Consider the following 23033-nt stretch of genomic DNA (forward strand, 5'->3'; position numbering starts at 1 on the left):
GATACAGTTTCCTCCCGTAGCTCTTGGAGCCTCAAGTAAAGTTGGAATCATGAATTAATTTAATTTCTTGTGGACAGTGGTAAAGATCATGAGATACCCTGTACCAGCTGGTGGAGGGTTAAACTCATACAGTAGTTAGAGTTGCAGGAATGGATCCATAGGGACCATGAAAATCAGAAGTGTGAAGAGCAGTGGTCTTTCATACTATAAAACTGAAGGTTTAAACTAAGCTTACCCAAATTTCTTAAGGTATAGAGAGATCTCAAGTAACTCTGAGTTACATGGATTTTAAGAAGATCTCTCCCCTGGATGGAAGAGGTCTGAAGGCTTGTTCCACTGCCCTTAATGATTTGCAGTAGTGATATTAGTAAGCTAATGCTGCCATAACAAAATACCACGGACTCTGTTTCTCACTGTTCTGGAGGCTAGAGGTCCGAAGATCAGTGTGGCAGCAGCTTTGGTTTCTTCTAAGGCCTCTCTCCTTGGCTTCCAGATAGCCACTTTGTTGCTGGGTCCTCACACAGCCTCTCTTCTGTGCACACCCCCCCCCCAGTGTCCTCTGTGTGTCAAAATTCTCTTTGCTTAGATTGGATCAGGACTCACCAGAATTGCCTCATTTTAATCATGTTTTTAAAGGCCTTACCTCCTAAATTAGTCAGATATTGAGGTGGTTAGGGCTTCAGCATATGAATTGGTGCAGCACACAGTTCAGACCCTAATAGTAATCCAGCCAAGAAATAAAAAGAATATGGAAATGGTGAGGAAAGCATGGGTGGGAGAAAAGTTTTAAAGGAAAGTTCAAAGTGCTGTTAAAATTTGGTCAAAGGAAGTAGCTATAATACCTTGCAAAAAGTACTCAGTTTACTTAACAGCTTCCCACCATCTTGAAATGATGATAAGAAGATGAGAAGAAAACAAATTTAGAGTCTTTCCTGTTTTTAAGAGGTTTCAGTTGCCCACTTACATAAACCAGTTTTGCCTGATCTAAGTAAATGTATAGAAAGACCATTTGAGTACCTCCAGGAAGAGGTGGGACCAACTTTAGAATCAGGGAAGGAACAAGGGAGACTGGAAGGAAGCCAAGACCACAGTCCAGATTCATGCAGGTTGGGGAAACTAGAGGCTTGAACACTAAGCTCTAGAATGTTCTAAGAAGTTTCTTATGAAGTCTTCTAAAAAAGAAATATTCCTTTTTTTTTAATCATTGTTCTTTTTATTACCAGTTTTCAGTAATTTGCTTATGGCTTACCTTAGTCTAGATGGGAGAGTGTGTCTGTCTGCTTAGTGTTGCTGAACTTCTTAGATCAGAGTATAAATGTTCAGTCTGTATTTTCCAAATATTTTTCTGCTGCTACCCTCTTTCTGGAATTCAAATTATATAGATGCTAGGTAGTTTCATATTACTCCATAGGTTACCAAGACTGTTTATTCTTAGCCTATTTAATTTCTGTGCTTCATTTTGGATATATTCTATTTACTGTATGTATTTTTAATTGCTGTGTAAAGTTTACCATAAACCCAGCAGCTCAAAACAATATGAGAGTATCATCTCACAGTTTTTGTGGGCCAGGGGTCCTCTGCGTAGTCTCATCACGCTAAACTCAAGGTGCTGGTCTGGGCCGCAGTCTCGTCTGAGACTTTTGAGTCCTTTTCCAAGCTCACTGGTTATTGGCTGAATGTAGTTCCATACAATTGCACGACTGAAGTCATCTGTGTTTTCTTAACGACTCTTGGTGGAGTTTTGCTCTGAGATCCTAGAAACTGCCTTCAGATCCTAGCTGTATGGCTCTCTCACAACGTGACATCTTATTCTCCTGCTGGCTTTGAAGAAATATCTCTTGAAAGCAGATGGATTCAGAAAAAAGAAGGAGCACAAAGGTAACAAAATAACAAAAAAAAAAAACTAGAAAACAAGTGGAAACATGGTAGTCATAAATTCAACCATTTTATTAATTAAATGTAAATGGACCATATACTCAAAAGTTGAGACTGTCAAGACTGGAGAGGAAAAAACAAGGCCCAACCATGTGCTGTCTACAAAAGATATACTTAAAATACAAAAACACAAATTAATAGTGCCATGCAAACAATAAGCATAAGAAATATCCGAAAAAATAAACTTCAAACCATGCAGCATTATTGGAAACAGATTTCATAATGATGAAATGGTTACTATATCAGGAAGGCACTATAATTATATGCTTAATAAAGATTCAAAACACATTAAACAAAAGCTGGGAGAAATCAGGATATAGAAGTCTGAACACTTTCAGCCAACTTGACCTAATTGACATAAAATAACAACTGCAGAATACGAACATTTTCAGATGCACATTGCATATTTGCCCAAAATAGACCACGTGACAAGCCATAAAACAAATCTGGACGAGATAGCTGATTTACCTGATACGTAGACACAGAGAATTTGGCAAAAAGAGGAGACAGGAATATGCTCCAATCAAAAGAACAAAACCAAACCTTAGAAAAAGAACTAAATGAAACATATGCAATCTACCTGAGAAGGAGTTAAAAGTAATGGTCATAAATATGCTTACTGAACTCAGGAGAAAAATGGATGAACACAGAACTTCAACAGAAAGAAAATATAAGAAAGTACCAAACAAATTATAAATGAACTGAAAACATGTATTAGAGGGGTTCAACAGCAGACGGGATGAGGTAGAAGAATACATCAGTGAGCTGGAAGACAAAACACTGGAACTCAGAGCAGCCAAATGAAAAAAATTTTAAAAAGGGACTATACACTCAATGTTGTTCCAAGGGTCTCATAACGTAATAGCACTGGCATTATAGGGATTCCAGAAGGAGGGAGAGAGAAAGGGCTAAAGAATAGATTGAAGAAATAGTGGCTGAAAACTTCCCTAATTTGAGGAGAGACACAGACATCCAGATCCAGGAAGCCCAGAGAGTTCCAAATAAGTTCCAAATAACCCTAAAGGACACATACTAAGACACAATTAAAATAGTAAAAGTTAAGGATAAAGAGAGAATCCTAAAAGGAGCAAGCAAAAATCAGCTGGTTACATACAAAGGAAACCCCATAAGGCTATCAGAAGATATTTTTTAGCAGAAACTTTACAGGCCAAAAGGGACAGGCATGATAAATTCAAAGTGCTGAAAGGAAAAAACTTCCAACCAAGAACTTTCTAGCCAGCAAGGTTACCTACCATTCAGTATTGAAGGACAGATCCAGAGGTTCCTGGATAAACAAAAGCTAGAAGAGTTCATACTAAACGAGCCTTACAAGAAATGTTAAAGGGACTTCTTTAAGCTGAAAGGAAATGGCACTAGTTGATAATAAAGAAACATACAAGCATAAAATTCTCACTGGAAAATGTAAATATATAATAAAGGTAGTAGATGAATCACCTGAAAATTTAAAAATAGAAGTAGTAAAAATAACTGCAATAGTTAGAGATGCCTAAAGTGGGAATATGTAAAAGATGTCATCAATAAATAAATTTCAAAGGACCAAAATCAGTTTTGTGACCCCGACAGACACTAAATTAGAAACAAACATTAATAAAATTCTGAGATAATCCTCTAGATGCTGGAAATCATTGATTAATTAGGAGGGAATTTGGAAAATATTTTAAAGGATAACGCATATACAACAGCAAAATTGGTGGGGTACAGCTTAAAGCAGGACTTAGAGGGGAATTTGTAACTTTACCCGTTAGAAGGAAGGTTAGTTTAATATTGACTTTCTACCTTAACAATCTAGAAAAAGACAGAACATTGAGATAGAAAAGATACAAACAAAAGAGAAGATTTTAAAAGTGAAAGCTTAATTCTTAGAAAAGATTACTGCAATTGATAAACTCTTAGTAAGATGAAGGAGGGCAAGAGAGATTGCCAATATGATAAATGATTAATGAAAAAGGGACTATCACTCCAGATCCTAGACATAAAGGAAAATTATGAACATTTTTAAGCCATTAAATTTGACATTTTAGATGAAATAGTCAAATTCCTTGAAATATGCAACATCAGAACTGAGAGAAGAAATAGAAGTTTGTAATGACCCCATTATATATCAGAATCAAATCTGTGTATCAAAAATCTCACCACAAAGAAAAAGTCCAGGCCCAAAGAGTTTCACTGGTTAATGAAATATTTAAGAAATACCAATTTTATACCAACTCAGGAACATTTCCTAACTGATTCTTTGAGGCCAGCAATAATCTCATAAAAATCTGACAAAGACAGTGCAAGAACAAAATGTACCGATCAGTATCATTTGTGAACTTGGACATAAAAATCCTGAACAAATTATCAGCAGATTGAATCCATTAGTATATAAAAAAGATAAAACATCATGAGCTACTGAGGTTTGTCTCAGCAGTGCAAAATGAATATATCACTGAAAATCAGTATTTTGTTAATATGGGAGGTTATAAAGTAGAAAAAGCATATTTGACACAAATCAACACCTATTTATGATCAAAGCTCTGGGTAAGCTAGGAATAGAAGGAAATTTCCTCAATCTGATGAAAGATATTTACAGAAAACCTCCAGCCAATATCATTTTTAATGGTGAAACAGTATTTTCCCTCTAAAATCAGAAATAATGCAAGGATACCTGCTCTCACCACTTCTATTCAGCATTATACTGGAGATCCTAGCAAGTTTAGTAAGGAACAGACATAAAGGAAGAAACAAAATTCCTGATATGCAGGAGTGATTGCAAGAGGAGTAAAGATTATTTACATTAAAAAATTCTAAGGAATCAGACAACAAACCTACTAGAACTAGTAAGGGAGTTCAGCAGTGCCTCAGGATACAAGGTCAATAACAAAAAAATCAATTGTATGTCTATATGTTATCAATGAGTAATTGGAAACTTAAATTGAAATACCATCATTTACAACAGCATAAAAGCGTAAGCAGGAATTGTAGGGAAATATCGGCGCCCTTGCAAAGTAGATAGACGATTGGTCACTGAAAAACTACAAAAGATTACTGAGAGAAAGAAGACCCAGGTAAATGGAGCAACATTCATGAATTAGAAAACCTAATATCATAGATACTGGCTGTCATGGAATTGACCTACGAATTCAAGTGCAATAAAAACCCCCTTCTTTCTGTGAAGCTGCCAAAAAATGGACCTCATGGGTGGAACTGTTTCTTCAAGAGTAAAGTCACACTTGGGGCAAAGATAATTGAATTCTGGATTTCTTTGGATTCACACTTTCTTCTAGATTTCAGCTTCACAGTTCCTTACCATATTGTAAACTCTTAGATAATTTTAAGATGTTTTGTTGGTTTTTGTATATTATCCAGTTTTTAGTTTGTCTCTGAAAAGAGTCCATTTCCTAGCTCCATTACTAGAAAAAAGTCTCCATCTTCTTTTTCTATCTTTAAAAAAAATTTTTTTTGAGCAATTACTGTGTTTACAGCAATTTCTGGCTGGCAAGACACTCCTGAGCACTGTGTATGTGGAGGCAAGCAAAACAAAGTCACTGTCCTTGAAAAGCTCCCATTCTGATGGAAGATACAGTCATTTTTCTGTTCAAACTGATTTGGAAGCAATGGTTGTGAAATGCATGAACTTTAAGTAAATGTCAGTCTCTGCCTTCCATGGTGAGCTAGAACCTCACACAGTAGACTCAAACTCCAGCACTGTGATGGATTGGAGGACCATTGCAGAGTCTGCCCAAAGCCTGGCTAGGGAGAGAACTAGGGGGAAAGACCCTGAGATGGTAAGTGAGGGGCTAACATTTTAAAGGTGACTAAGATTTTACCAGATGACCACAGAGATTGGAGAAGTGACACTGGCGCAATCTATGTTTTTGTCTTTTCTATCCCATAGAAACTCCAAGTGTAAGCCTCCAAAAGGAAAACACAGAGAATGAAGCAGCTTTGAACATTATGGAAAGCCCTGAGACTTTAACCAAGAGTGTAGGGGAACTCCCAGGCTCTCAGTCCGTCAATCCAGAGCCAGTCCAGGAAACTACCCAACCACTGATGCCTTGATAACCACTGTCCACCAAGATGGCCTTTGAACTCACCCAAGCACCCACATCAGAAGCCAGAAGAGAGGCCATCCTCCAAACTGCATTGCCTACATTGGAGACGAATGATTTAACGATCCCTCAATGAAGGTCCCCTTCCCAAAACAGAATCCCCAAAGCCTTCCACTTTTGAATTCTCCCAATAATCCTCTTTTATGATTTTTTTTAAACCACATCCAGCATGTTGCTTTCCCCCTTTGGGCTGTCTTCTAAAAAGAATTAGACACAATTTCTCCCCTTTTTCCTCTTTGTGCCCCAGGGTGACCTGATGGTAGAAAGTGGTCAGGAAAGGCATGCAGAAGAGCCATGGAAGCCTCAGGAAAACCATTCTGGTCTAGCCTTTTATCTCAAGGGGAACAGCAAAGGAAAAATAGCTGTGGTCTTGGAGTTGGAACTGGTTACACTCTGTGTCACGGGATTTGTCTCATCCTTACCCTTCATGATATTCTCCGTTACAGGAGTGGCTGTGGTGAACATCAGCATGTAAATAAAGGAGACCTCTCAGGAACCCAGAAGGTAAATGATACACTTTTTGGATCCCTCTGTGGTCACTCACTAGGGGATGAGTGCCAAAGTGATGCCATCCTGAGTCAGAGTGAGAGGTGGCATGGGCATGAGTGAGTCAGGCGCAAAGATCTTACCCAACGCACACATTCTGTCCTCCAGTGTGCAGTGCTTCCTGATAGCTTGTCATTGGCTGATTCCCCAGTGGGGGATGATGGGCATAATCCCATGACCACCCAGTAGCCTTTGGCCTTGAAGGGAAACTAGAGCTTAGAACGTCTGTCTGGGAGTCTAATGTTAGAAGCAGTGAATTGAGTTCTACTGTGTGACCTTAACCTATTCAAACTCCTCCTCCAGGCCTCAGTGTCTCCATCTGTATGACGATGTGTGGGGGCAGACACCACAGCACCTTCCCTGTGGCTCCAGTTTATCCTGGGCTGACTGTGGAGTAAGCACTGGTGGGGCAGGGCTACCTCAGACAACCCGTCACCCGAGAAGGCAGAGCTGTCTGGTTTGAGACTTCCATTTCGACAGCCGGCCCCTCCCCTCCCACACAGCATCTGGAGAAAATAGGAATGGCAGTCCCCATGGAGCGCTTTGTCACCTAGATGCAGGTGACCCCAGACACTTCAGTGTGGAAGGGCAAGTGGGACGTGGCAGCAGAAATACTGCTGAAGGTCGGGGGAACCTTGGGGGCAGATCACAAACACACCCACCTCAAGGGGATTCTCCCATCACTTCTCTAGGCACTCATCCCAGCCTTAGCCCAGAAGGATGCCCCCCCCACCAAATCACACCTTCCCTGTCTGAAGCCCTCACCCCTAGACCTGCCCAGGTCATGTCCAAACTTGGTTGTTCCCTCCTGGTCACACAGTTCCCCCTCTAGCTCTCCAGCGCATCCACACTTAGGTCTCCACCTCCCAGGCTGATGTCCAGCATTTCCCCCCGACCTGCCCCAGTCCCAGCAGGTCCCAACTGAAGCCGCTTTCTAGCACACCACAGGCTCAGGCACCTCAACCCCCAAACCCAGACCAGCCTGCACACACAGACCAAGGAGACAGGTGTGTAGGCCACTCCCACACAGGCCCCTGCCCTGCCTCTACATACTCCCTGCCCCTCCCCTTCCCCCAGCAAAGACGCTAGAGGACCAGAAAGTGAAGCACATGCTTATGCTCTGAGGTGATCAGGGGAGACTCGAACGGGGGCTTAGCACCCACACTGTAGTGTATAAAGTTGGTCTGTGCCCTTCACCTACCGCAAAGGTTTCTGGACTCAGGTTTCAGAGTATTCTTGGTTTGGTGGTTTGGTTGTTCCCAGTATGACATGGTAGGGCTGGTCTGAGATAAGAATGGCGTCCAAGGAGCACAGGCTCTTACAACTGGGAAGGTCTTAGCAAGCCAGGACTGGAACCCACCAGATGCTTCCAGGGTGGACGGAGGGGAGCTCTGCATGCCGGCAAAGCTGCCTTGCTGGAAGAAGGGTCAGAGGTCACATTGGTGCAGTCAGTGGTCAGTCTGCCTGGACAGCACTGGTCTTCCCCCGGTGCAGAGGTGGCTGATGGTTGGGAGCCAGCTGCTGCCTAGAGAGCAGGCCTGGAGCCAGCGCCACCTTCCCACTGTTCACTTGCCACTCCTGGAGCCCCGCTGTTTGCTCATGGCCGTGAGCATCTGGCTAATATAGGAAGTCAGGAGGTCATCCATCTTGTAGCCCTGGAAACAGCAAGAAGGTAAACAGCACAGAGTGGGAAGGGCCGCCCACTAAGCCCCAGAACGCAGCTCCCAGGGAACCACAGAGGGCAGAAGCCGGACACAGGCAGAGCCTGCTCTGCTCTGGGCTCACTCTCCCCCGTCGCACAGTTGGAGGGTTAGGTTCATCCAGCCAGATGTCTAGGCTTCTAAGCTGTTGTGACCCCACATTAAGGCCCTAGTTTGTGGGCTTCTCAATTCCTGGGTGCCTACCTCCAGGAGTGGCTGTAAAGGCTTTACCAGTTGAGCTCAGCCCAGGAGGCCTCATTGCTAACAGCTCTGCTCTTGAACTCAGGGACCAAAGGCTCAGTCCCAGATATGGGAGACACTTGAACAGTAGTTGTTCACTGAGTGGTCTGCTCCTCAGCCCTAGATTAAGCCCCTGCCCCAGACCTAAGCTGACCTGACCGTAGCCCCAGCGTGACACTTGATCCTGACTGCAGGCCAAGCCGCACACTCCTTGTGTGTGTTCCCGAGGCTGGGAGGATGTCTGAAGCCGCAGGCGAGGCTGGGGAGCCTGCCAGGCCTGGAAGGAAGAGCTCTCACCAGTGACGTCTCACAGAGAAGTTTGCTTCCGCGCACCAGGTTCCCAATGGTGATGTGGAAGTAGGTGTTGCCACTGCTCCAGTTGGAGATCTTGGTGAAGGGGTGAGTGGTCAGGATGTCCTAGGGGGAGAGAGCATCTGAAGCTGCACAGCCTGGACCGTCTGGCTCTCCCCTCAGTGCTGCCCCAGACACCACCCACACAAAGGGCCCTGAGACGAGAAAAGGAGCAGGAGGGTAGAGTCGAGCTGTGTTGTGGAGCTGCTCTGGGAGGCAGATGCCCTCCCCATCAGGCCTCGGTTGGGGCCAGCTGGTGAGACAAGCAGGGAAGTCCAGGGGCTGTCAGGTGTTGGGGCCAGAGTTGGAAATTTGACAGCCTGAAGGAACTGAAACTGATCGTGGATGAGGTGGTCCAGTGGAGTTGGAGGAGGGAGACAAGACAACGACAGGAGAGAGCCTTGGGGAACACAGCATGTGTGGGCTGGGTAGAGAAGCAGCCCATGGAAGTGCCTCAGAGGGAGACGAGGGGGGAGATGAAAACCAGAAAAGTGGGCACATGGAGCCGAGGGGAAGATGGCGGCCACTGACCCTTTCGCTTACAATTCTAGTTGTACCTCCTGTGTCAGTGGTAGTTCTCTGCCTCTTGGCCCGCTTGGTAGGAACTACTCTGGTAGGATCTGTGCAGCACTCACCGTACCTAGCAGAGCCTGCCAGTATGGGGAGAGAGCTCTGGAAGGAGGGAGCGGTTGGTAACGTCCAGTAATGCTGCCAGGCCAAGCACTGAAGAGTTCATTGGATTTAGTGGCGAGGGCAGTGTTAGTAACTCTGAGAGCAGTTTTGATGGAGCAGATGAGAGGGGAGAAAGTAAACTTAGCAAACAGGGACAGCCTCTGAAGACGTGTGGTCGGAGGGCGGATGAAGCAAAGATGGTGGGGGCAGGTGAGGCATTTGGGGTTGGGTCTGGGGCCTTTGTTAGATGCGCAGACAGGGAAACCCACCCTGCCTGCTCTTCTCCGTCACTGCTCACCTTGGTTCTGGGATCGATGATGCTGACCCCATACTTGTTGATGGCAATTAAGAGGATCTCAGGGAAGTTGGGCTCCGTAGTTTGCTAGTAAAGGAAGCTAGAACCGTCAGATGGGGGACCCAGAGCAGAAAGAGTTATGTACACTTGGGGCAGAACTGAGGCCACCCCGAGCTGGTATTAAGTCAACCTCTCCTGCTGCCTACTCGGTACCAGGGGTGCCTCCTCCAGGAAGCCTCCTCGGCCTTCAGTCTGGCTGGGCCTCCCAGACTCTGCCACCTCAATGAGTGCTCCCCACTGTCACGGGGTAAGTCATCCTCCATTACTCTGGTCTTTTTACCCATTTGCCCCCCCCCCGCCAGGCTGAGGTGCTGGTCCCTCTGCGTCCTAGGACTGAGCTCAGGGCTCAGCACTTAGCTGAGGCTCCTACCGGGGAGGGTGATGCCCTCCTTTCCCTGCCAGGCAGAGGGCAGAGACCATCACTGTTTCCCAAAGCTGTGGGGAGGAGTCCCTGTGTCTTCTGGTCCCCCCTCCTCGCCGCCTTTCCTTCTCTCTGAGAAGCCACCCACCTACAGCATACCTTCACCTCGAAGAAGGCTGAGCCAAAGGTGGGCCACTTGAAGATGAGCTTCAGGAAGGCCAGCTTAGCCTCCTCTTTGGACTTCCCTGCGTGCTTGTTGAAATAGGCGACGATGGACTGCAGGGGGAGGGCAGGTCAGAGTCCTCTCTCCTCCCACGCCTGCCCCATCTGCATAGTCAGTACCTGTTATGGGCCCTGGAGGGCCAGGTGTAGGATGGGGGTCCTGGAGGCCGTGAGGGCTCCCCACTTATACCAGTTCATGGACTCCTGGCAACCCCACCCTCCCCAAAGCAAGCAGCCCAAAGAATATCAAGTAAAATCTGGTCACCATGGAAACCAGGACAGGGCACATTACTGCCAAGTGATCAGCTGAATTCTTTGCCTGGAGGATTGAAACTAAAGCAGGTGGAGGGGAGAAAAGTGGGCACGTGTCTAAGGGGGTGACCTTAGGATGTACAGGGGCCACAGGAGATAACTTCCCTGGGCTACTGGCCAGAACCGGCCCCCTTGACCCTGCAGTGCCCAGAGACCCATTCAGGGGGCTCCTGTCCCCTCCATGCTCACCCGCTTCCAGTCATCAGGTGAGATCTGCCGGATGAGGTCCTGGGGCACCAGCTCCCGTAGCAGCTTGGGGATACTGGGGAAGTAGGACTTGTCCTCCTCAAACTTGACCCTGTAGATCAGCGCCCCCAGCTGCAGCACCTCCTCGCGCGTGCACTTGTGGTAGCCGCGGAGATACTTGGGCAACTCCTGCCAGAGACAGAGCACGTCAGAGGGGTGAGGGGCCTGGAGGAAGCGGGCTCCTTCCTTTAACCACCCCCGGCCACGAGGCTGGGCTACTGCTTTACCGCGCACTTGGGCTCACCTGCTCCCCCAGGAGGGAAGGCGCACTACAGGGGAACAGCACGAGGCTGCAGGATTCAGCGCGTCACAGTTTTAGGCAGAGTCGTGTGTCAGTGCTCTCTCACTCCCCCCCCCCCCCCCGTAATAGTCTAGTGAGGTGAGCAGCCCCATTTCAAAAGATGAAGAAACTCAGAGCAACCAGTTCGTGAACCTGGCACTGTTCCATAAGCCTAACCCCTGGGCCTGGCCTTCCTTGGGAAGAGCCTGTCAGGCTGGCCTCCTCCCATTGTGTGCCCTTGAGACAAGCTGGTTTCATCAGCAGGTCCCGCTCCTTTCCCACCTTGAACTTCCAGACCCAGAACCAGAGTAGCTGATGATGAGGAATTGACCTAAAGTGAGATGAAGCTTCTACAGGGCCAGTGGCGCCCATAGGCTCCTGGGGCCGAACAGCTTTCTCTACCCACTAGCTGAGAGGCGGGGAAACTGCAGGTGGCCCGAGGACACACTGCACATCAGAAACCTGAGTCAGTTCCTGTCTACCCAACTTTTCATCTACTCACCCATCTATCTACCCCTCCACCTACTCACCCACCTATATTTATTATCTCCCCACCCACCCACCCACCCATGTGGGTCTGCCTACTGACGTCTAGTTCCCATTCCTTTCTCCACGTGTCCTTCCATCTGCCTGCAAATATCCACCGTTATCCTTCCACCCAAACATTCACTGAGTCACAAGTTCACCTATTCACCCATCCATCAAGGCAACAAATATGCATTAAGCATCTGCTATCAAGCCCTTGAAACAACATATACCCTCCCTGCTCTCGTGGAACCAGTAGTCAAGGCAAGAACAGACATTTTAGTCATCACACCAAACGGATGTATATAGCACAGTCTTTAAAGGAATTGTTCTCAGTGCTTGAGAGCAAATAAGTGACCCAACCTTGTCTGGGGGGATGAGAAAGACTTCCCTTAAGATAAGATGATGGAGTTGACATCTAAGCTCAGTAGCTAAAGGGAAGACCCAAGGGAAGAACTTTCCAGAGGTGAGACATGACAAAGGCACACCTGCGAATGGGAGAAAATGGAGCTGCTGCGAGCTGAGCAAAGGGGTGCTGGTATAAGACAGGGCAGCACAAGTAGGTAGTGCCCCCCACAGGTGGGGCCGCAGCCTGGATTTGGGGTTGTGCTCTGAGAGCAACGTGAAGCCACTGAGAGGATCATCGGGAAAGCATGGTGACCACCTCGTGGAGAATGCATTGAAGGGGTCAAAGACAGATGGGGAAGATCAGGGAGAAGCTTACGGGCTTCATCCAGATGACAGAAGATGGACTGACCCGGTTTGGGAGGGGTGGTGATGGAGACACGGATGGATTCAGGAGGTAAAGTCAGGTGAGTGATTTGAGACATGGGAGATGAGGGGGACAGGGAGGGAGAGGTCCACACTGACTTGGGTTTCTGCCTTGGGGAGTGGGTAGTTGACGGTGCCACTCACTAAACAGGCCACAAGGTGTGAGGATGGTGCAGGGCGCAGGGAGAGGCAGATCGCAGGTTTGAAGGAGGGCAGCCCTTCTGGCTACCAGGCTAGGGTTCTCTCTACCAGTGTGCCGCCTTCCCCACCTCCCATGCCCTTCCCAGCATCCTGGCTTGTCTCTCCTACAGAATGGTAAATGGGCTGGATCAGAAGAGATCACTGAGCCTACAGTCGTAAAGACCTGGAAAACATTTACAAAGCCCAATGTAGTAGCAGAATCTGGAATTCAGAAGACAGTCCCTCACCCAGGCGGGGACCGCGCGCTCAGCCTGAGGGCTGGAGGGTTGGGAAGAAGAATCTGAGGTTGGACCCACCTCTGGGGTCTCGTCCAGGCCAGGCTGTACGAGCCCCTCCCCTGGCAAGGACAGCAGGTCTCTGCTTTCACGGAGCCCGGCAAGGCGGCAGCACATGGAGGCAACCACAGCAGAGAGGTGCTGGGCCGCTCACCTGGTAATAGTGGAAGATGGAATCAGCCATGGGGTCCTTCCCTGGCACCGTAGAGGTCCACAGCTTCTTCATGAAGAACACTTGGTAGGTGAGCGAGGGCACAATTCCTGTGGCAGAGAGGCGGTCAGTCACCCAGAGGAGCATCCATGCCTAGCACCAGCCCCAGGGGAGGCCCTAGCTCGGCCCCCGCACCCACAGGGGCCTCACACGCAGCCCTGAGCCAGCATGAGCCCTGCTCCAGACCTCAGATGATCCCAAGACCCAGCCTCACGTTACCATCCTTTACGGGCCGTGCTTTCTTTATCCAGTCCGTCAGGTGTCGAACAAAGTCAAAGAAGAAGTCGTTCTCAGGGACACTGATGACCTAGGGACATGGCCGTTCTTGTCCACTCACCTTAATTTGAGCAATACTGAATTTTCTTACTTTCCCACCCAAGGTCTCCACGACGGCCCCTTTTCCAGAAAGACTCCTGCTCGCGGACAGAGCAGGTGTCCATGCATCAGCCACGCCCTGCCCAACTGTGCCTGCTGAGTGTCTGTTACTCCATCCAGTCATTCAGCAAAGAGCCACTGAACGCTGCCCTAGGTCCCTGGGAGAAGTCCGAGAAGGAGGCCCTGTCCCTGCCTTGGGCGTGCTCTGGTATCCATGTCCTGCTCCTCCCGCAGGTTGTAAGCTCCCCTGGAGCCCAGGACCTCACTGAGATCACTTCTGGGTCACAGTATCTGACACAGGGACAGACATGAAGTGAGGAGACGGACATGGATGCCCAGGGAACTGTGGGTGAACCACAGAAGGGAGCACCTGACTGCTTGTGAGGGTCAGGGAAGCAGCTTCAGAGCTGGGCCTTTGACTCCCATGGACACAGACATGGGGGAGGGCAATGTGGCTGGAGGCAGGGGTCTGCGCTGTGGGGCCAGAGCAACCTGGATCTGAGTCCCTGCTGTGTGACCTGGGATAAGTTATGTGACCTTTCTGAGCCCAGGTTTTGTGACCTCTTTGGTGGAGATGTCAACCTCCCTTTAAGGGTTTTTTCAGAGGTGAATTGGCCTCAGCCTGGCAACTGACAGATTAGTCAATCAAATCTGGAATGTATGTGTGTGCTGGGGCAGAGTGAGGAGCCTGGTGTGTCCAGAACGCAGAATGCCACGTTGGCTCCCAAGAGGCGTGACGCCTGGCTGTGCAATGCCTCAGAGGGAAGAGATGTAGGGGCAGCTGTTCCACATAAGGGGCCATTGCAGGGATGTAGGAAGGAGATGGGCAGCCGGATGCCTCATAGGAGAGAAGAGCACCTCTTTCTTCCTCTCTCTCCCCCTCCCTCCTTCTGTGTCTGTCCCCGCCCCACAGCCCCTCGAGTTCCTAGGGCTCCAGCAAATTTCCCAACAGACAGACCAACAGCAGGCAGATAAGCAACCAATGACCCACCACCCACCTTGTCTGCAATTTTGACAAAGAGGCTGAATCCCTCCGAGGACTTGAGGAGCAGCCGGGCGGCGATGTTCTGGCAGAAGTCCTTGGCCTTAGTGCTGGACTCCACCTCGAAGGCCTGGGGGAGGCGGGGGTGGCACCTGCTTGGCTCTGGCAGGACCTCTCCCAGGGTCTCTCGTGTCCCATGTCTGTGCCTCCAACTAGAAGGAGCCCCTCCTGTGCAGGACACCTTCCCTATGAGGGCATCCCCAGAGCTGGGCACAGCGTTGAAGATAAGGAAGTGTACAGACTGCTGTGTATAAAATATGCTACCAGGATATACTGTACAACTCAGGGAATATGGCCGATATTTTATAATAACTATAAATGGAATATAAATTTTAAAAATTATGAATTACTATGTTGTACACCTGAAACTTATATACTATATTGTACATCAACTATACCTCAACTGAAAAATTAAAAGGAAAAAGCAATTCCCATCTGGGTCTTTCCAGGTGGTGCCCTGCCCAACCCTTCAAGTGGGACTGCCCTTGGCCTGGCTGTCCAAGCATGAGTGATGGCAGAGGCCAGGGGAGCGCAGAAGGGACGGGTAATTGGATGGAGAGAGGCTGGAGGAAGGAGAAAGCAAATTCCAGAAAGGGTCAGGAGTCAAGAGAGGGGAAGCAACCCAGACTGGGGTTGAGAGGGATGGGGAGTCTGGGGAAGTGCAGATGAGGAGGGAGTGGGATTTGGGGGTGGGGGTGCTCCATGTGACCTTCCACAAGGGACAGGAAAGTTTACAATGTTTTTCTGTCCTTGTGACTGGAAGCCTACTATGGCATTTGAGTCTTTAGTCTCTAGACAAGTTTTTAAAGTGCTTTTCAAACTAAAAGTTCTGAGCTTTGTCTTGTTTATCTGCATGAGATGCTGTGCTAGGATGTGGAAGAGGGTGATCAGGAGTCAACCTGACCAAATGAGTGTGACATGAAGACAAATAGGATCTTTTCCCAGGGGACCAGGATGGAGGGGACCCACAATCAGGCCAGGTGAGGGGGGGAGGAAGGGGTCTACAGGAAAGTGGGCTCAGGGTGATAGGGGAGGTGTCTGGGGCTGCAGGGTCTGTGCCCAGTAACAGAGCTGGCATGAGAGAGGTGGCATCAGCAAAGAGCTCAGGGGAGAGGGAGAAAGCACTTTTTTCCAAGGCAAGGCTCCTCAGAGAGGGAGGGAGGGATGACTGTCTCAAGGAAGCAAGAGATTGGACTGGGAACCCAAGGGCTCCTGACCCAAGAAGTCTATGGCCTCTTGACCAAGCCCTAACTCCACTGAGAGGCAGGAGGATACGGGCAAAGGTGGGGGTGATGGGCAAGAGGCATCATGGCTGCCCCCCGTTTCCCCAAGGAAGCCTGTTCCTTCAGGGGCACCCACAGACTGCGAAGCCAGAGGCCCTCACCTCGTCCGTGTCATCAGGAAAGTACACCTTGTGGAAAATCTGGGTGGTTTTGTGCTGGATGGCCTCCACCTCCACCAGGTGTGGGGGGTACTTCCGGGACCCATTTCTGAAAACCAGGAGTGGGGGGAATCAGGAGGCAGCAGATTCCTGGGGCAACCAGGAGTGGAGAGCAGAGGGAAGCGTGGAGACAGGCAAACCCCAGTCCTAATCCCCATTCGCCACTTCCTATGAGGTGACAGTCACTTAACCTCTAAAGCCTCCAGTTCCACATCTTAAAATGCGATAACCCGCCTCATAGGGCTGGGGTGGGGGGGACCGAGTGAAGCAAAGGATACAAGTGGGCTTTGCAGGATATGGAGTGCTGCCCAGGTGCCTGCCTCCCCAACAGACTTGAAGGTATGAGAAGATACCTTTCTGAGCAACCAGACTCTCAAACTGTGTCCAGACGGTAATGGGCATGGCAGCCTTTATCTACCTGGCAGATGTGGTACCAAGATGGGTCCCAACTACTGTGCAGTCACGACCTCATCATCCGCAAGGGACTCAGCTCACAAGCCTGGTGTGGCCAGAGGCCCATCCCAGTGCCTGCCCCGCCCCCTGCCCCTCGCAGACTGCTGTACCTCAGGGCTTTCTGGAGCCGCTGCAGACAGTCGATGGCCAGCGCGCAGTGCTTACGGGACTGCAGGAAGCGCTGCACGTGGGGCAGGAGGATGTTGCTGGGCGGGAAGAGCCCTGTGCACAGCCAGAGCAGCTCCCAGCCCCTCTCCTCACTATACCTGCAGGAAGAGGAGTGGTGTCCAGCAGGGGCACCTCGGGCCAATACCCCTCAGCTCCTCACCCCCACCCGTCTGAGGACCAACACGGACCCACCTCCCTGACAGCCAGATCCAATTAGTGCTACTCAAAGTGTGGTCGGCCGACCCACGCCAGGCCACACACATACCAATCACATGGAGGTAAGGAGCTCAGGCCAGAATGAAAATCAGCTAACACTTTTTTCTTAGCAAAACTTTCCTATGAAGGAAGCAGAGTATGGTTTATAGTCTGGCAGAAGCTCTTGAACTGTCTATTATTTGAATAGCACTGAATTAGACCAGCCTCAGGGCTCCCTCAGGCACTACTGTGAGCTCCTTGGGTGGGCCTGGCGGAAGGGAAGCTTGAAGGGCTTCTAGAAGGAGGTGGCATTTGATCTAGGCATTGAAGGATGAAGAAATTCTGATATGCAAAGCTTTTCCCTGCTGTGGGCACAGCATATACAAAGGCTTGGCACTGTGAGAAGATCTGAGGTATGGTTCGATGTGGATTTGTGCAAGAGATGTAGAGAGGGACAAAGCTGGGGAGGGAGCTGGAGGTCTGGGAGTCAGGGGGGAGGGTGGGGCTTCTCTCCGGCTCTGAGATGAGCATGTGTCTGACTTCCCACTCCTGCCGTAGCCATCAGGGAGGAGGTGACACCCTCTGGGGTCCAACACCTCAGCCCATAAGAGTTTTTAGCCAGAGCTTCCGACTGACAGCCAGCTCAGCCTGACCCAGGGATAGGACCATTGCTCATGAGACGAACCTGTGGGCGGACAGCAGAGTCTGGGCTGGGGAGGGGTGTCCAGAGGTGGCTCAGGCAGGGAGCGGCGGGAAATTAGGAGGAGCTGGGGGCATTCAACTGGGAGGACAGACTCCAACAGCGGAGCCACCACCTCTTGGTTCTTGACCCTCCCTCCTTAGGGCATGAGGGGGCCTGAGGACAGCACCCTGCTCTGGGTGAGGAGAGACTGCTCCTGGGCAGAGCCAGCTGCCGCTGTGGCAGGAAATGAGCTCCCCATCACAACAGATGGAGGACCTTTAAGATTGCCCTCAGCTGTTGGTGCTGGGTGGGGGGCCTGCCCCCTCACCCTCCCACCATCCCAGCTCACCTGATGTGGTTGTCTGTCAGCTGCTTCAGGATCTGCACATACACCTCGTCCTTGAGGGGCTCAGCCTTCAAGGCACCTTCAAAGATCTGGTCAGTGAGCTCGTTGACCGAGCGCACCCTCTTGGATGGGTAGTCACCCATGTACTTGAGCATAGGTGGGGAGCCGTCAAGGAAGGCCGTAGCCAATTGGGGAGCACTGGCCCGGGAGGCAGGCGGCCACACTCTTCAAACAGCATGCCTCCCCCAGTCATGTGGCCCTGGGCCTCAGGCTGCTCACCTGGGAAATGGGCATGATCTGCCCACCAGGCTCAACACGCCCACTGCCCGCCCTCTTTCTGCAACACCTCTGGCTGCCTCCTCACTGGCTATCCTGCTTCAGGCCCCAACCCCACATCCAGAGCCCTCACAGCAACCAGGATGAAATCAAATCACAAATCTAACCGTGCCACCCCCTGCCCAGTGGCTCCCTCTGGCATCAGGACCAAGCTTCTGACTCGGCCTGGGGAAACTTTTATCAGTCAGCCCACATCTTCATTCCCTGCTTGAACACTATACTCCAGCTATGCTGAGTTATTCTCTCCCCTTGGAAAGAGTCCTGCTCTGTTTTGCCTCAGGGCCTTTATACAGGCTGCTCCCTCTGTCAGGAACATTCCCCACCCATCTCCCCTTTGGCCAAAGCCTACCCAGTCTTCAGCCTAGATATCACTACCTCCAGGAAGCCCTCCCTGCGCTCCTCCAAGCCAGGTCAGCTCAATGTGCCATCAGGCCACACCACAGCACTGACCCCGATCTGCCCTTTTCAACTAAAAACACCATGAGGCCAGGGACTGGGTCTGGTCACTGCTGTGTCTCCAAGCCTGGGCCAGCAAATGGCACAATATAAATCTGTCAACCAAATGACAGGGGCGAGGAGACAATGGGTGAGGCAGCCCCCGACACACTGGAAGGTGCTGGGCACACGGATGGAGCCACCCCATCAGTACCCCTCCACATCTGCCCAGGACCCAGCTGGGCGCCTCAGAAGTGGGCGTCTAGGTGGAAGCCCAGAGGCCCTGCCCTGCCCTGAGGTCGCCCTCGGTGGCTCCTGCCTGACCCTCTGTTTCACCCACAACCCCCACGGGTGTGGATATCGATGAAGGCCATGCAGGCTTCCTGTGAGAGCTCCTCACTGCCCAGGATCTTCTTGAGCAGCGCCTGCTTGAGCGGCTCCCGCGTGTGGCTCCAGAGCCGGTCCTTGCCGCGGGCCTTGGACACCATCACGCGGCTCAGTGTGTGCTTGGGCGGCGGCCTGCGCAGCACGGGGACAGTCAGCACTGATGGCCAGTTTGGGAGACCCCAGCCCCATCCTGCCCTGTGCCGGGGGCTGAGGGTAGGAAACAGGCCCTGCTCTTCCCTGCTGCGCCATGTGACCTGGGATGAGTCTCCAGCCCTCCCCGGGCCTTACTTTCTCAGCTGGAAAATGGAGACACTAACAAGGCTGGCTGTGCCCCGGCCTGCCTTGCCCACCTCTCCTGCCTGCTTGCCCTGCTTCTCTCTGCTCGCTCTGACGTGTGCTGCCTGTAACACTCCTCCACCCGGCTCCCCTCCTGCACAGCTCAGCTCAGGCAACACCTCCTCCAGGCAGGCAGCCTCGCCTCCCTCTTCACCCCCGCCAGCATCTCCAGCAAAAGCTGGGCGCGCAGACTAACAGCTGCCTGGTTTTGTGCCTGTCTCCCCACCAGGACTGGGAGGCAGAGAGGCAGACACTGGTATGAGTCATGAGTGCCCAGGACCCCACCCGAGGTGGGCACAGTCACAGTATCTTAAATAAAGGAAGGAAAAGATGACAACACGAGAAGGGTCATCTCGATGGACTGAAACTGCCCTCTGGCTCCCTCTGCCCCAGGCCCTGCTCACAGACGGGGGCACCCCAAAGCACACACAGACCAGGGGGGAGCAGAAGCTGCAGCTCGCTGTCCTGGGCCCCCTCTGCCCTCCCCCATCACCTGAAGTAGTCATAGGAAAACTCCTCCAGTGTGTAGGGCTTGGTGCGCGCCTCAGGCTCTGCCGTTCGCAGCTGTAGGAGCCGGATAACATCCTGCCTCTGGTCGGGGGTCATGGTGACCAGGGCCTAGAGACCGAGAGACAGGCAGCTGAGGTCGGCTCTCCACCTGGGGCCCTGGGATCAACATGGTAAAGCCCAGAGCCTTCTTGACAAGGCCTGGAGAAGACTGCCTCCAGGGGGTGGACCCTGTGCCCTGCTCTGACCTGGGAGCCCCTTTCCTCCTGGGCAATCTCTGAAGTTCCCCCCACCTCCCTCATGCTGGGCTCAAGCCCGTTCCCTCGGTACCCTGTGTCTGAACCAGGGAGGGGGCAGGCAGTCAAAGCCTGGACAAGGCAGAGGACGCAGTGTGACAACTGCCTGGTGAACAGAGCCTGGCTCAGGGGCTGCCTGGAAAGCTGGGTGGCACCGAGTCCTTAGTGCTGGCTTGGGGGTGCTCCAGAGAGACCAGGGCCTCCCTTCCCAGCTGTGCCCCGGCTGCCTTTTCTGACAGTGTAAGGTGATACCCTCTCCCCCAGGCCTCTCCTCCCATCTCCTATCCCTGGGCAGTTCCTCATCTGATGCAGTTTCTAGGTCCCTTTCTGCCTGGCACAGGTTTGATAGTTGCCCCAACTTTAAGTTTGTGGTCCTGTAAGACCCCCAGATCATCTTCACAGAAGCTGCAAAGCATGAATGTATTGTAATCGCTCACTCCATTTTATCATTATAGGAAGAAGACAAAGAGGGACCAGAGGAGCCTCCTACCCATCTGCCATCCCAGGCCACCTACCACAATCTCCCGTGGTGGCATGGTGACAGTGGGCATGACATACACGCAGTCGGTGGGGAAGTCCCCATGCTGCTTGGTCCTCTCATTGATGCCATTGGCCCAGCCCGAGTTCATGACTTGCTCGCCTGTGTCATGGTCCAGGATGATGAGGTCCCCCTTGGCAAAGCTGAGGAAGCCTGACTCCTCACCCGCTGGAAGGCAGAGGTGAGTGGGGCCACGGGGTGGGGATGCAGAGAGAGGGACTGGGTTGGAACACCTTATTTGGGTTGATGACCTGTAAGCCTCTCCTCCCCTCTGAAGAATTGAGGCCCTGTCCCTCCTATCTGCTCAGCACTCACTCTGCCTCCACCTTGCCACAACCCTCCACACAGAGTCATTGGAGGGGGCCACTCCCCTGCTCAAAAGCCTTCTGTGGCTCCCCACTGCCCTAGGAGAAATCCCTCACTCCTTGACATGCTCACAAGGCCTGTCCTTCGAAGGGTCTTCCTGACTCCCTCTGCCTCACTTCTTGCCACTCCCACCTCATCTCGCCCATTCCAGCCACACCCAACCACCTGCAGTTCCCAGACACACCTGATCCCTCCAGATTCTGCTCAGTTCTCCTCTCCACCCTCAGCACTGGCCTGACACACAGACATCCTCCCTGAGCCCCAGACTGCATGGGGGCCACTTGCCCGGGCCCCCACGGCCTCTGGGCTCCCGAGTCACTGCACTGTCACAGGGACTGTCACTCTCTGTTCCCACCCCCTCTCCCCACTGAGGGCAGGGCCGGCGGTCATTTCATCTCTTTTTCATCCTCTACCCAGGGCCTCGGAGGCCCAGGGGATGCTCAGACCATAGTTGTATTGCTGTCATCATTTGAAGTTGGTGGCTATCTGGGGAACACTGATCTGGAATCCCTGATCTTCTCTGGAGATGGTGGCTAATGATACCTATTTAAGTACCAGGTGGAGGGAGAAGGGAGAGGAAGTTTCCCCACAGGGCACAGATTGAAGGCACAGAGTTTGGCTATTTGGTCCAGTTGGAACTGAGGGCATCCAAGGAAGAATGGGTAACAGGCACTAGCAACCTTAAATGCCAGGCCAAGCCGTGTGATTTGCCCAACACCCTGACTCCCGGTGACTGGCAGCTTGTGCCAGGAGCCACTCACCAGGGTTGGGATTGTCCTGCAGGGCCACCACATACTTAGACCTCTTCCGGAGCCCCTCCAGGAAGGTGACCACTAGGTCACGGATGTCCTCAGCGTTGCTAGAGGTGAAAGTGTACTCATCCCCCTTGATGGTGGCCAACGTGAAGCTGGGGGCTGTCAGTTTCGCTCCCCTGCAGGACCAACACGGAGAACAGGGCCCAGCCGGGGTCAGCCCTGCCCAGCCCGAGTGAGGCGCAGCACAGCCCAGGTCAGAGCAGCCCAGCGAGAGCAAGACACGGCACTCCCTGAAGGAGACCAAGGCCAGCCCAGTCAGATGTGGCCCAGCCAGAGAGAGATGGCCCAGTCAGATGTGCTCAGCCTGAGTCAGACATGGCTGGGCCAGTTACATGTGGTCCAGGGGGAGGCCTGCAGGGGGAGCTCACTTCCCCTTTTCTGTCTGATTCCCTTTAGGCCTCAGCCTAGGTACCACTTCCTCCAGGAAGCCCTCCCTGCCCTCCCACAGCCCTCAGCACGCTGGTCCTTACTTTAAAATGGCTTATTCAATGTCCATCTCCCCTCTCGACTGAAGCCACGGGAGGACAAGGACCATCTGGTCACTACTGCATCCCGTGTCTGGTCAGAGCCAGACATGACCCAACCCTGGCCCACCTGGGACACAGCCCAGAGACACTCCTACCAGCCCCAGATCGGCGAGGAGGCACTGCTGGGAACCCCAGTCAATTCCAGGAACCCACCCCCACCATTGTTCCCATGTGGATTAATCGCACTTTTTAGTTTACAAATTATTGTATTTATTCCTCACCACTGTTACTGAAGGAAAGACCTTCATTTTAGGGATGAGGACATGGAGGTGAGGCCAGCTCTTTCTGTACACGCTCAACTGCCGCCAACTGTCCTCCTAATCTCCCACACCCATCTCAGAGCAACCACAAATGCGCTGCAAGGACCCCATCCACCCTACTGGGAGGAAGGTGCCCGAGGGCTCTGCACTGTGCAGCACCACCTGCTCAGCCACATGCGACCAGGAGAGGTCACTATGTGTCTCTGCACCTTG

At 51.3% G+C, this 23033-nt stretch overlaps 2 protein-coding genes across 14 annotated transcripts in view; one reads left to right on the forward strand and one right to left on the reverse strand.

The window, feature by feature from the left end:
* The window catches only part of LOC102526140 (glycerophosphodiester phosphodiesterase domain-containing protein 4-like), a 100734-nt gene extending 94191 nt beyond the window's left edge, over positions 1-6543 (forward strand). For all 13 annotated transcript variants that reach the window (XM_072969135.1, XM_072969146.1, XM_072969141.1 and 10 more), the window contains one exon: positions 5834-6543. In XM_072969135.1, the coding sequence (XP_072825236.1) occupies positions 5834-5997 (164 nt within the window). In that variant the 3' untranslated portion in view covers positions 5998-6543. The remainder of the gene's footprint in view (positions 1-5833) is intronic.
* The window catches only part of MYO7A (myosin VIIA), an 83227-nt gene continuing 62120 nt past the window's right edge, over positions 1927-23033 (reverse strand). Inside the window, exons 36-50 of the mRNA XM_072969159.1 lie at positions 21980-22149; positions 20830-21020; positions 20005-20129; positions 19150-19307; positions 18021-18174; positions 16737-16892; positions 16117-16222; positions 14689-14802; positions 13535-13622; positions 13259-13365; positions 10996-11181; positions 10432-10548; positions 9855-9938; positions 8831-8950; positions 1927-8248 (exon numbers count right to left, since the gene is read on the reverse strand). Coding sequence (XP_072825260.1) covers positions 8159-8248; positions 8831-8950; positions 9855-9938; positions 10432-10548; positions 10996-11181; positions 13259-13365; positions 13535-13622; positions 14689-14802; positions 16117-16222; positions 16737-16892; positions 18021-18174; positions 19150-19307; positions 20005-20129; positions 20830-21020; positions 21980-22149 — 1966 coding nt within the window. The 3' untranslated portion in view covers positions 1927-8158. The remainder of the gene's footprint in view (positions 8249-8830; positions 8951-9854; positions 9939-10431; positions 10549-10995; positions 11182-13258; positions 13366-13534; positions 13623-14688; positions 14803-16116; positions 16223-16736; positions 16893-18020; positions 18175-19149; positions 19308-20004; positions 20130-20829; positions 21021-21979; positions 22150-23033) is intronic.

This window comes from Vicugna pacos, chromosome 10 (genome assembly GCF_048564905.1).
Source record: "Vicugna pacos chromosome 10, VicPac4, whole genome shotgun sequence".
NCBI classification, from domain to species: domain Eukaryota; kingdom Metazoa; phylum Chordata; class Mammalia; order Artiodactyla; family Camelidae; genus Vicugna; species Vicugna pacos.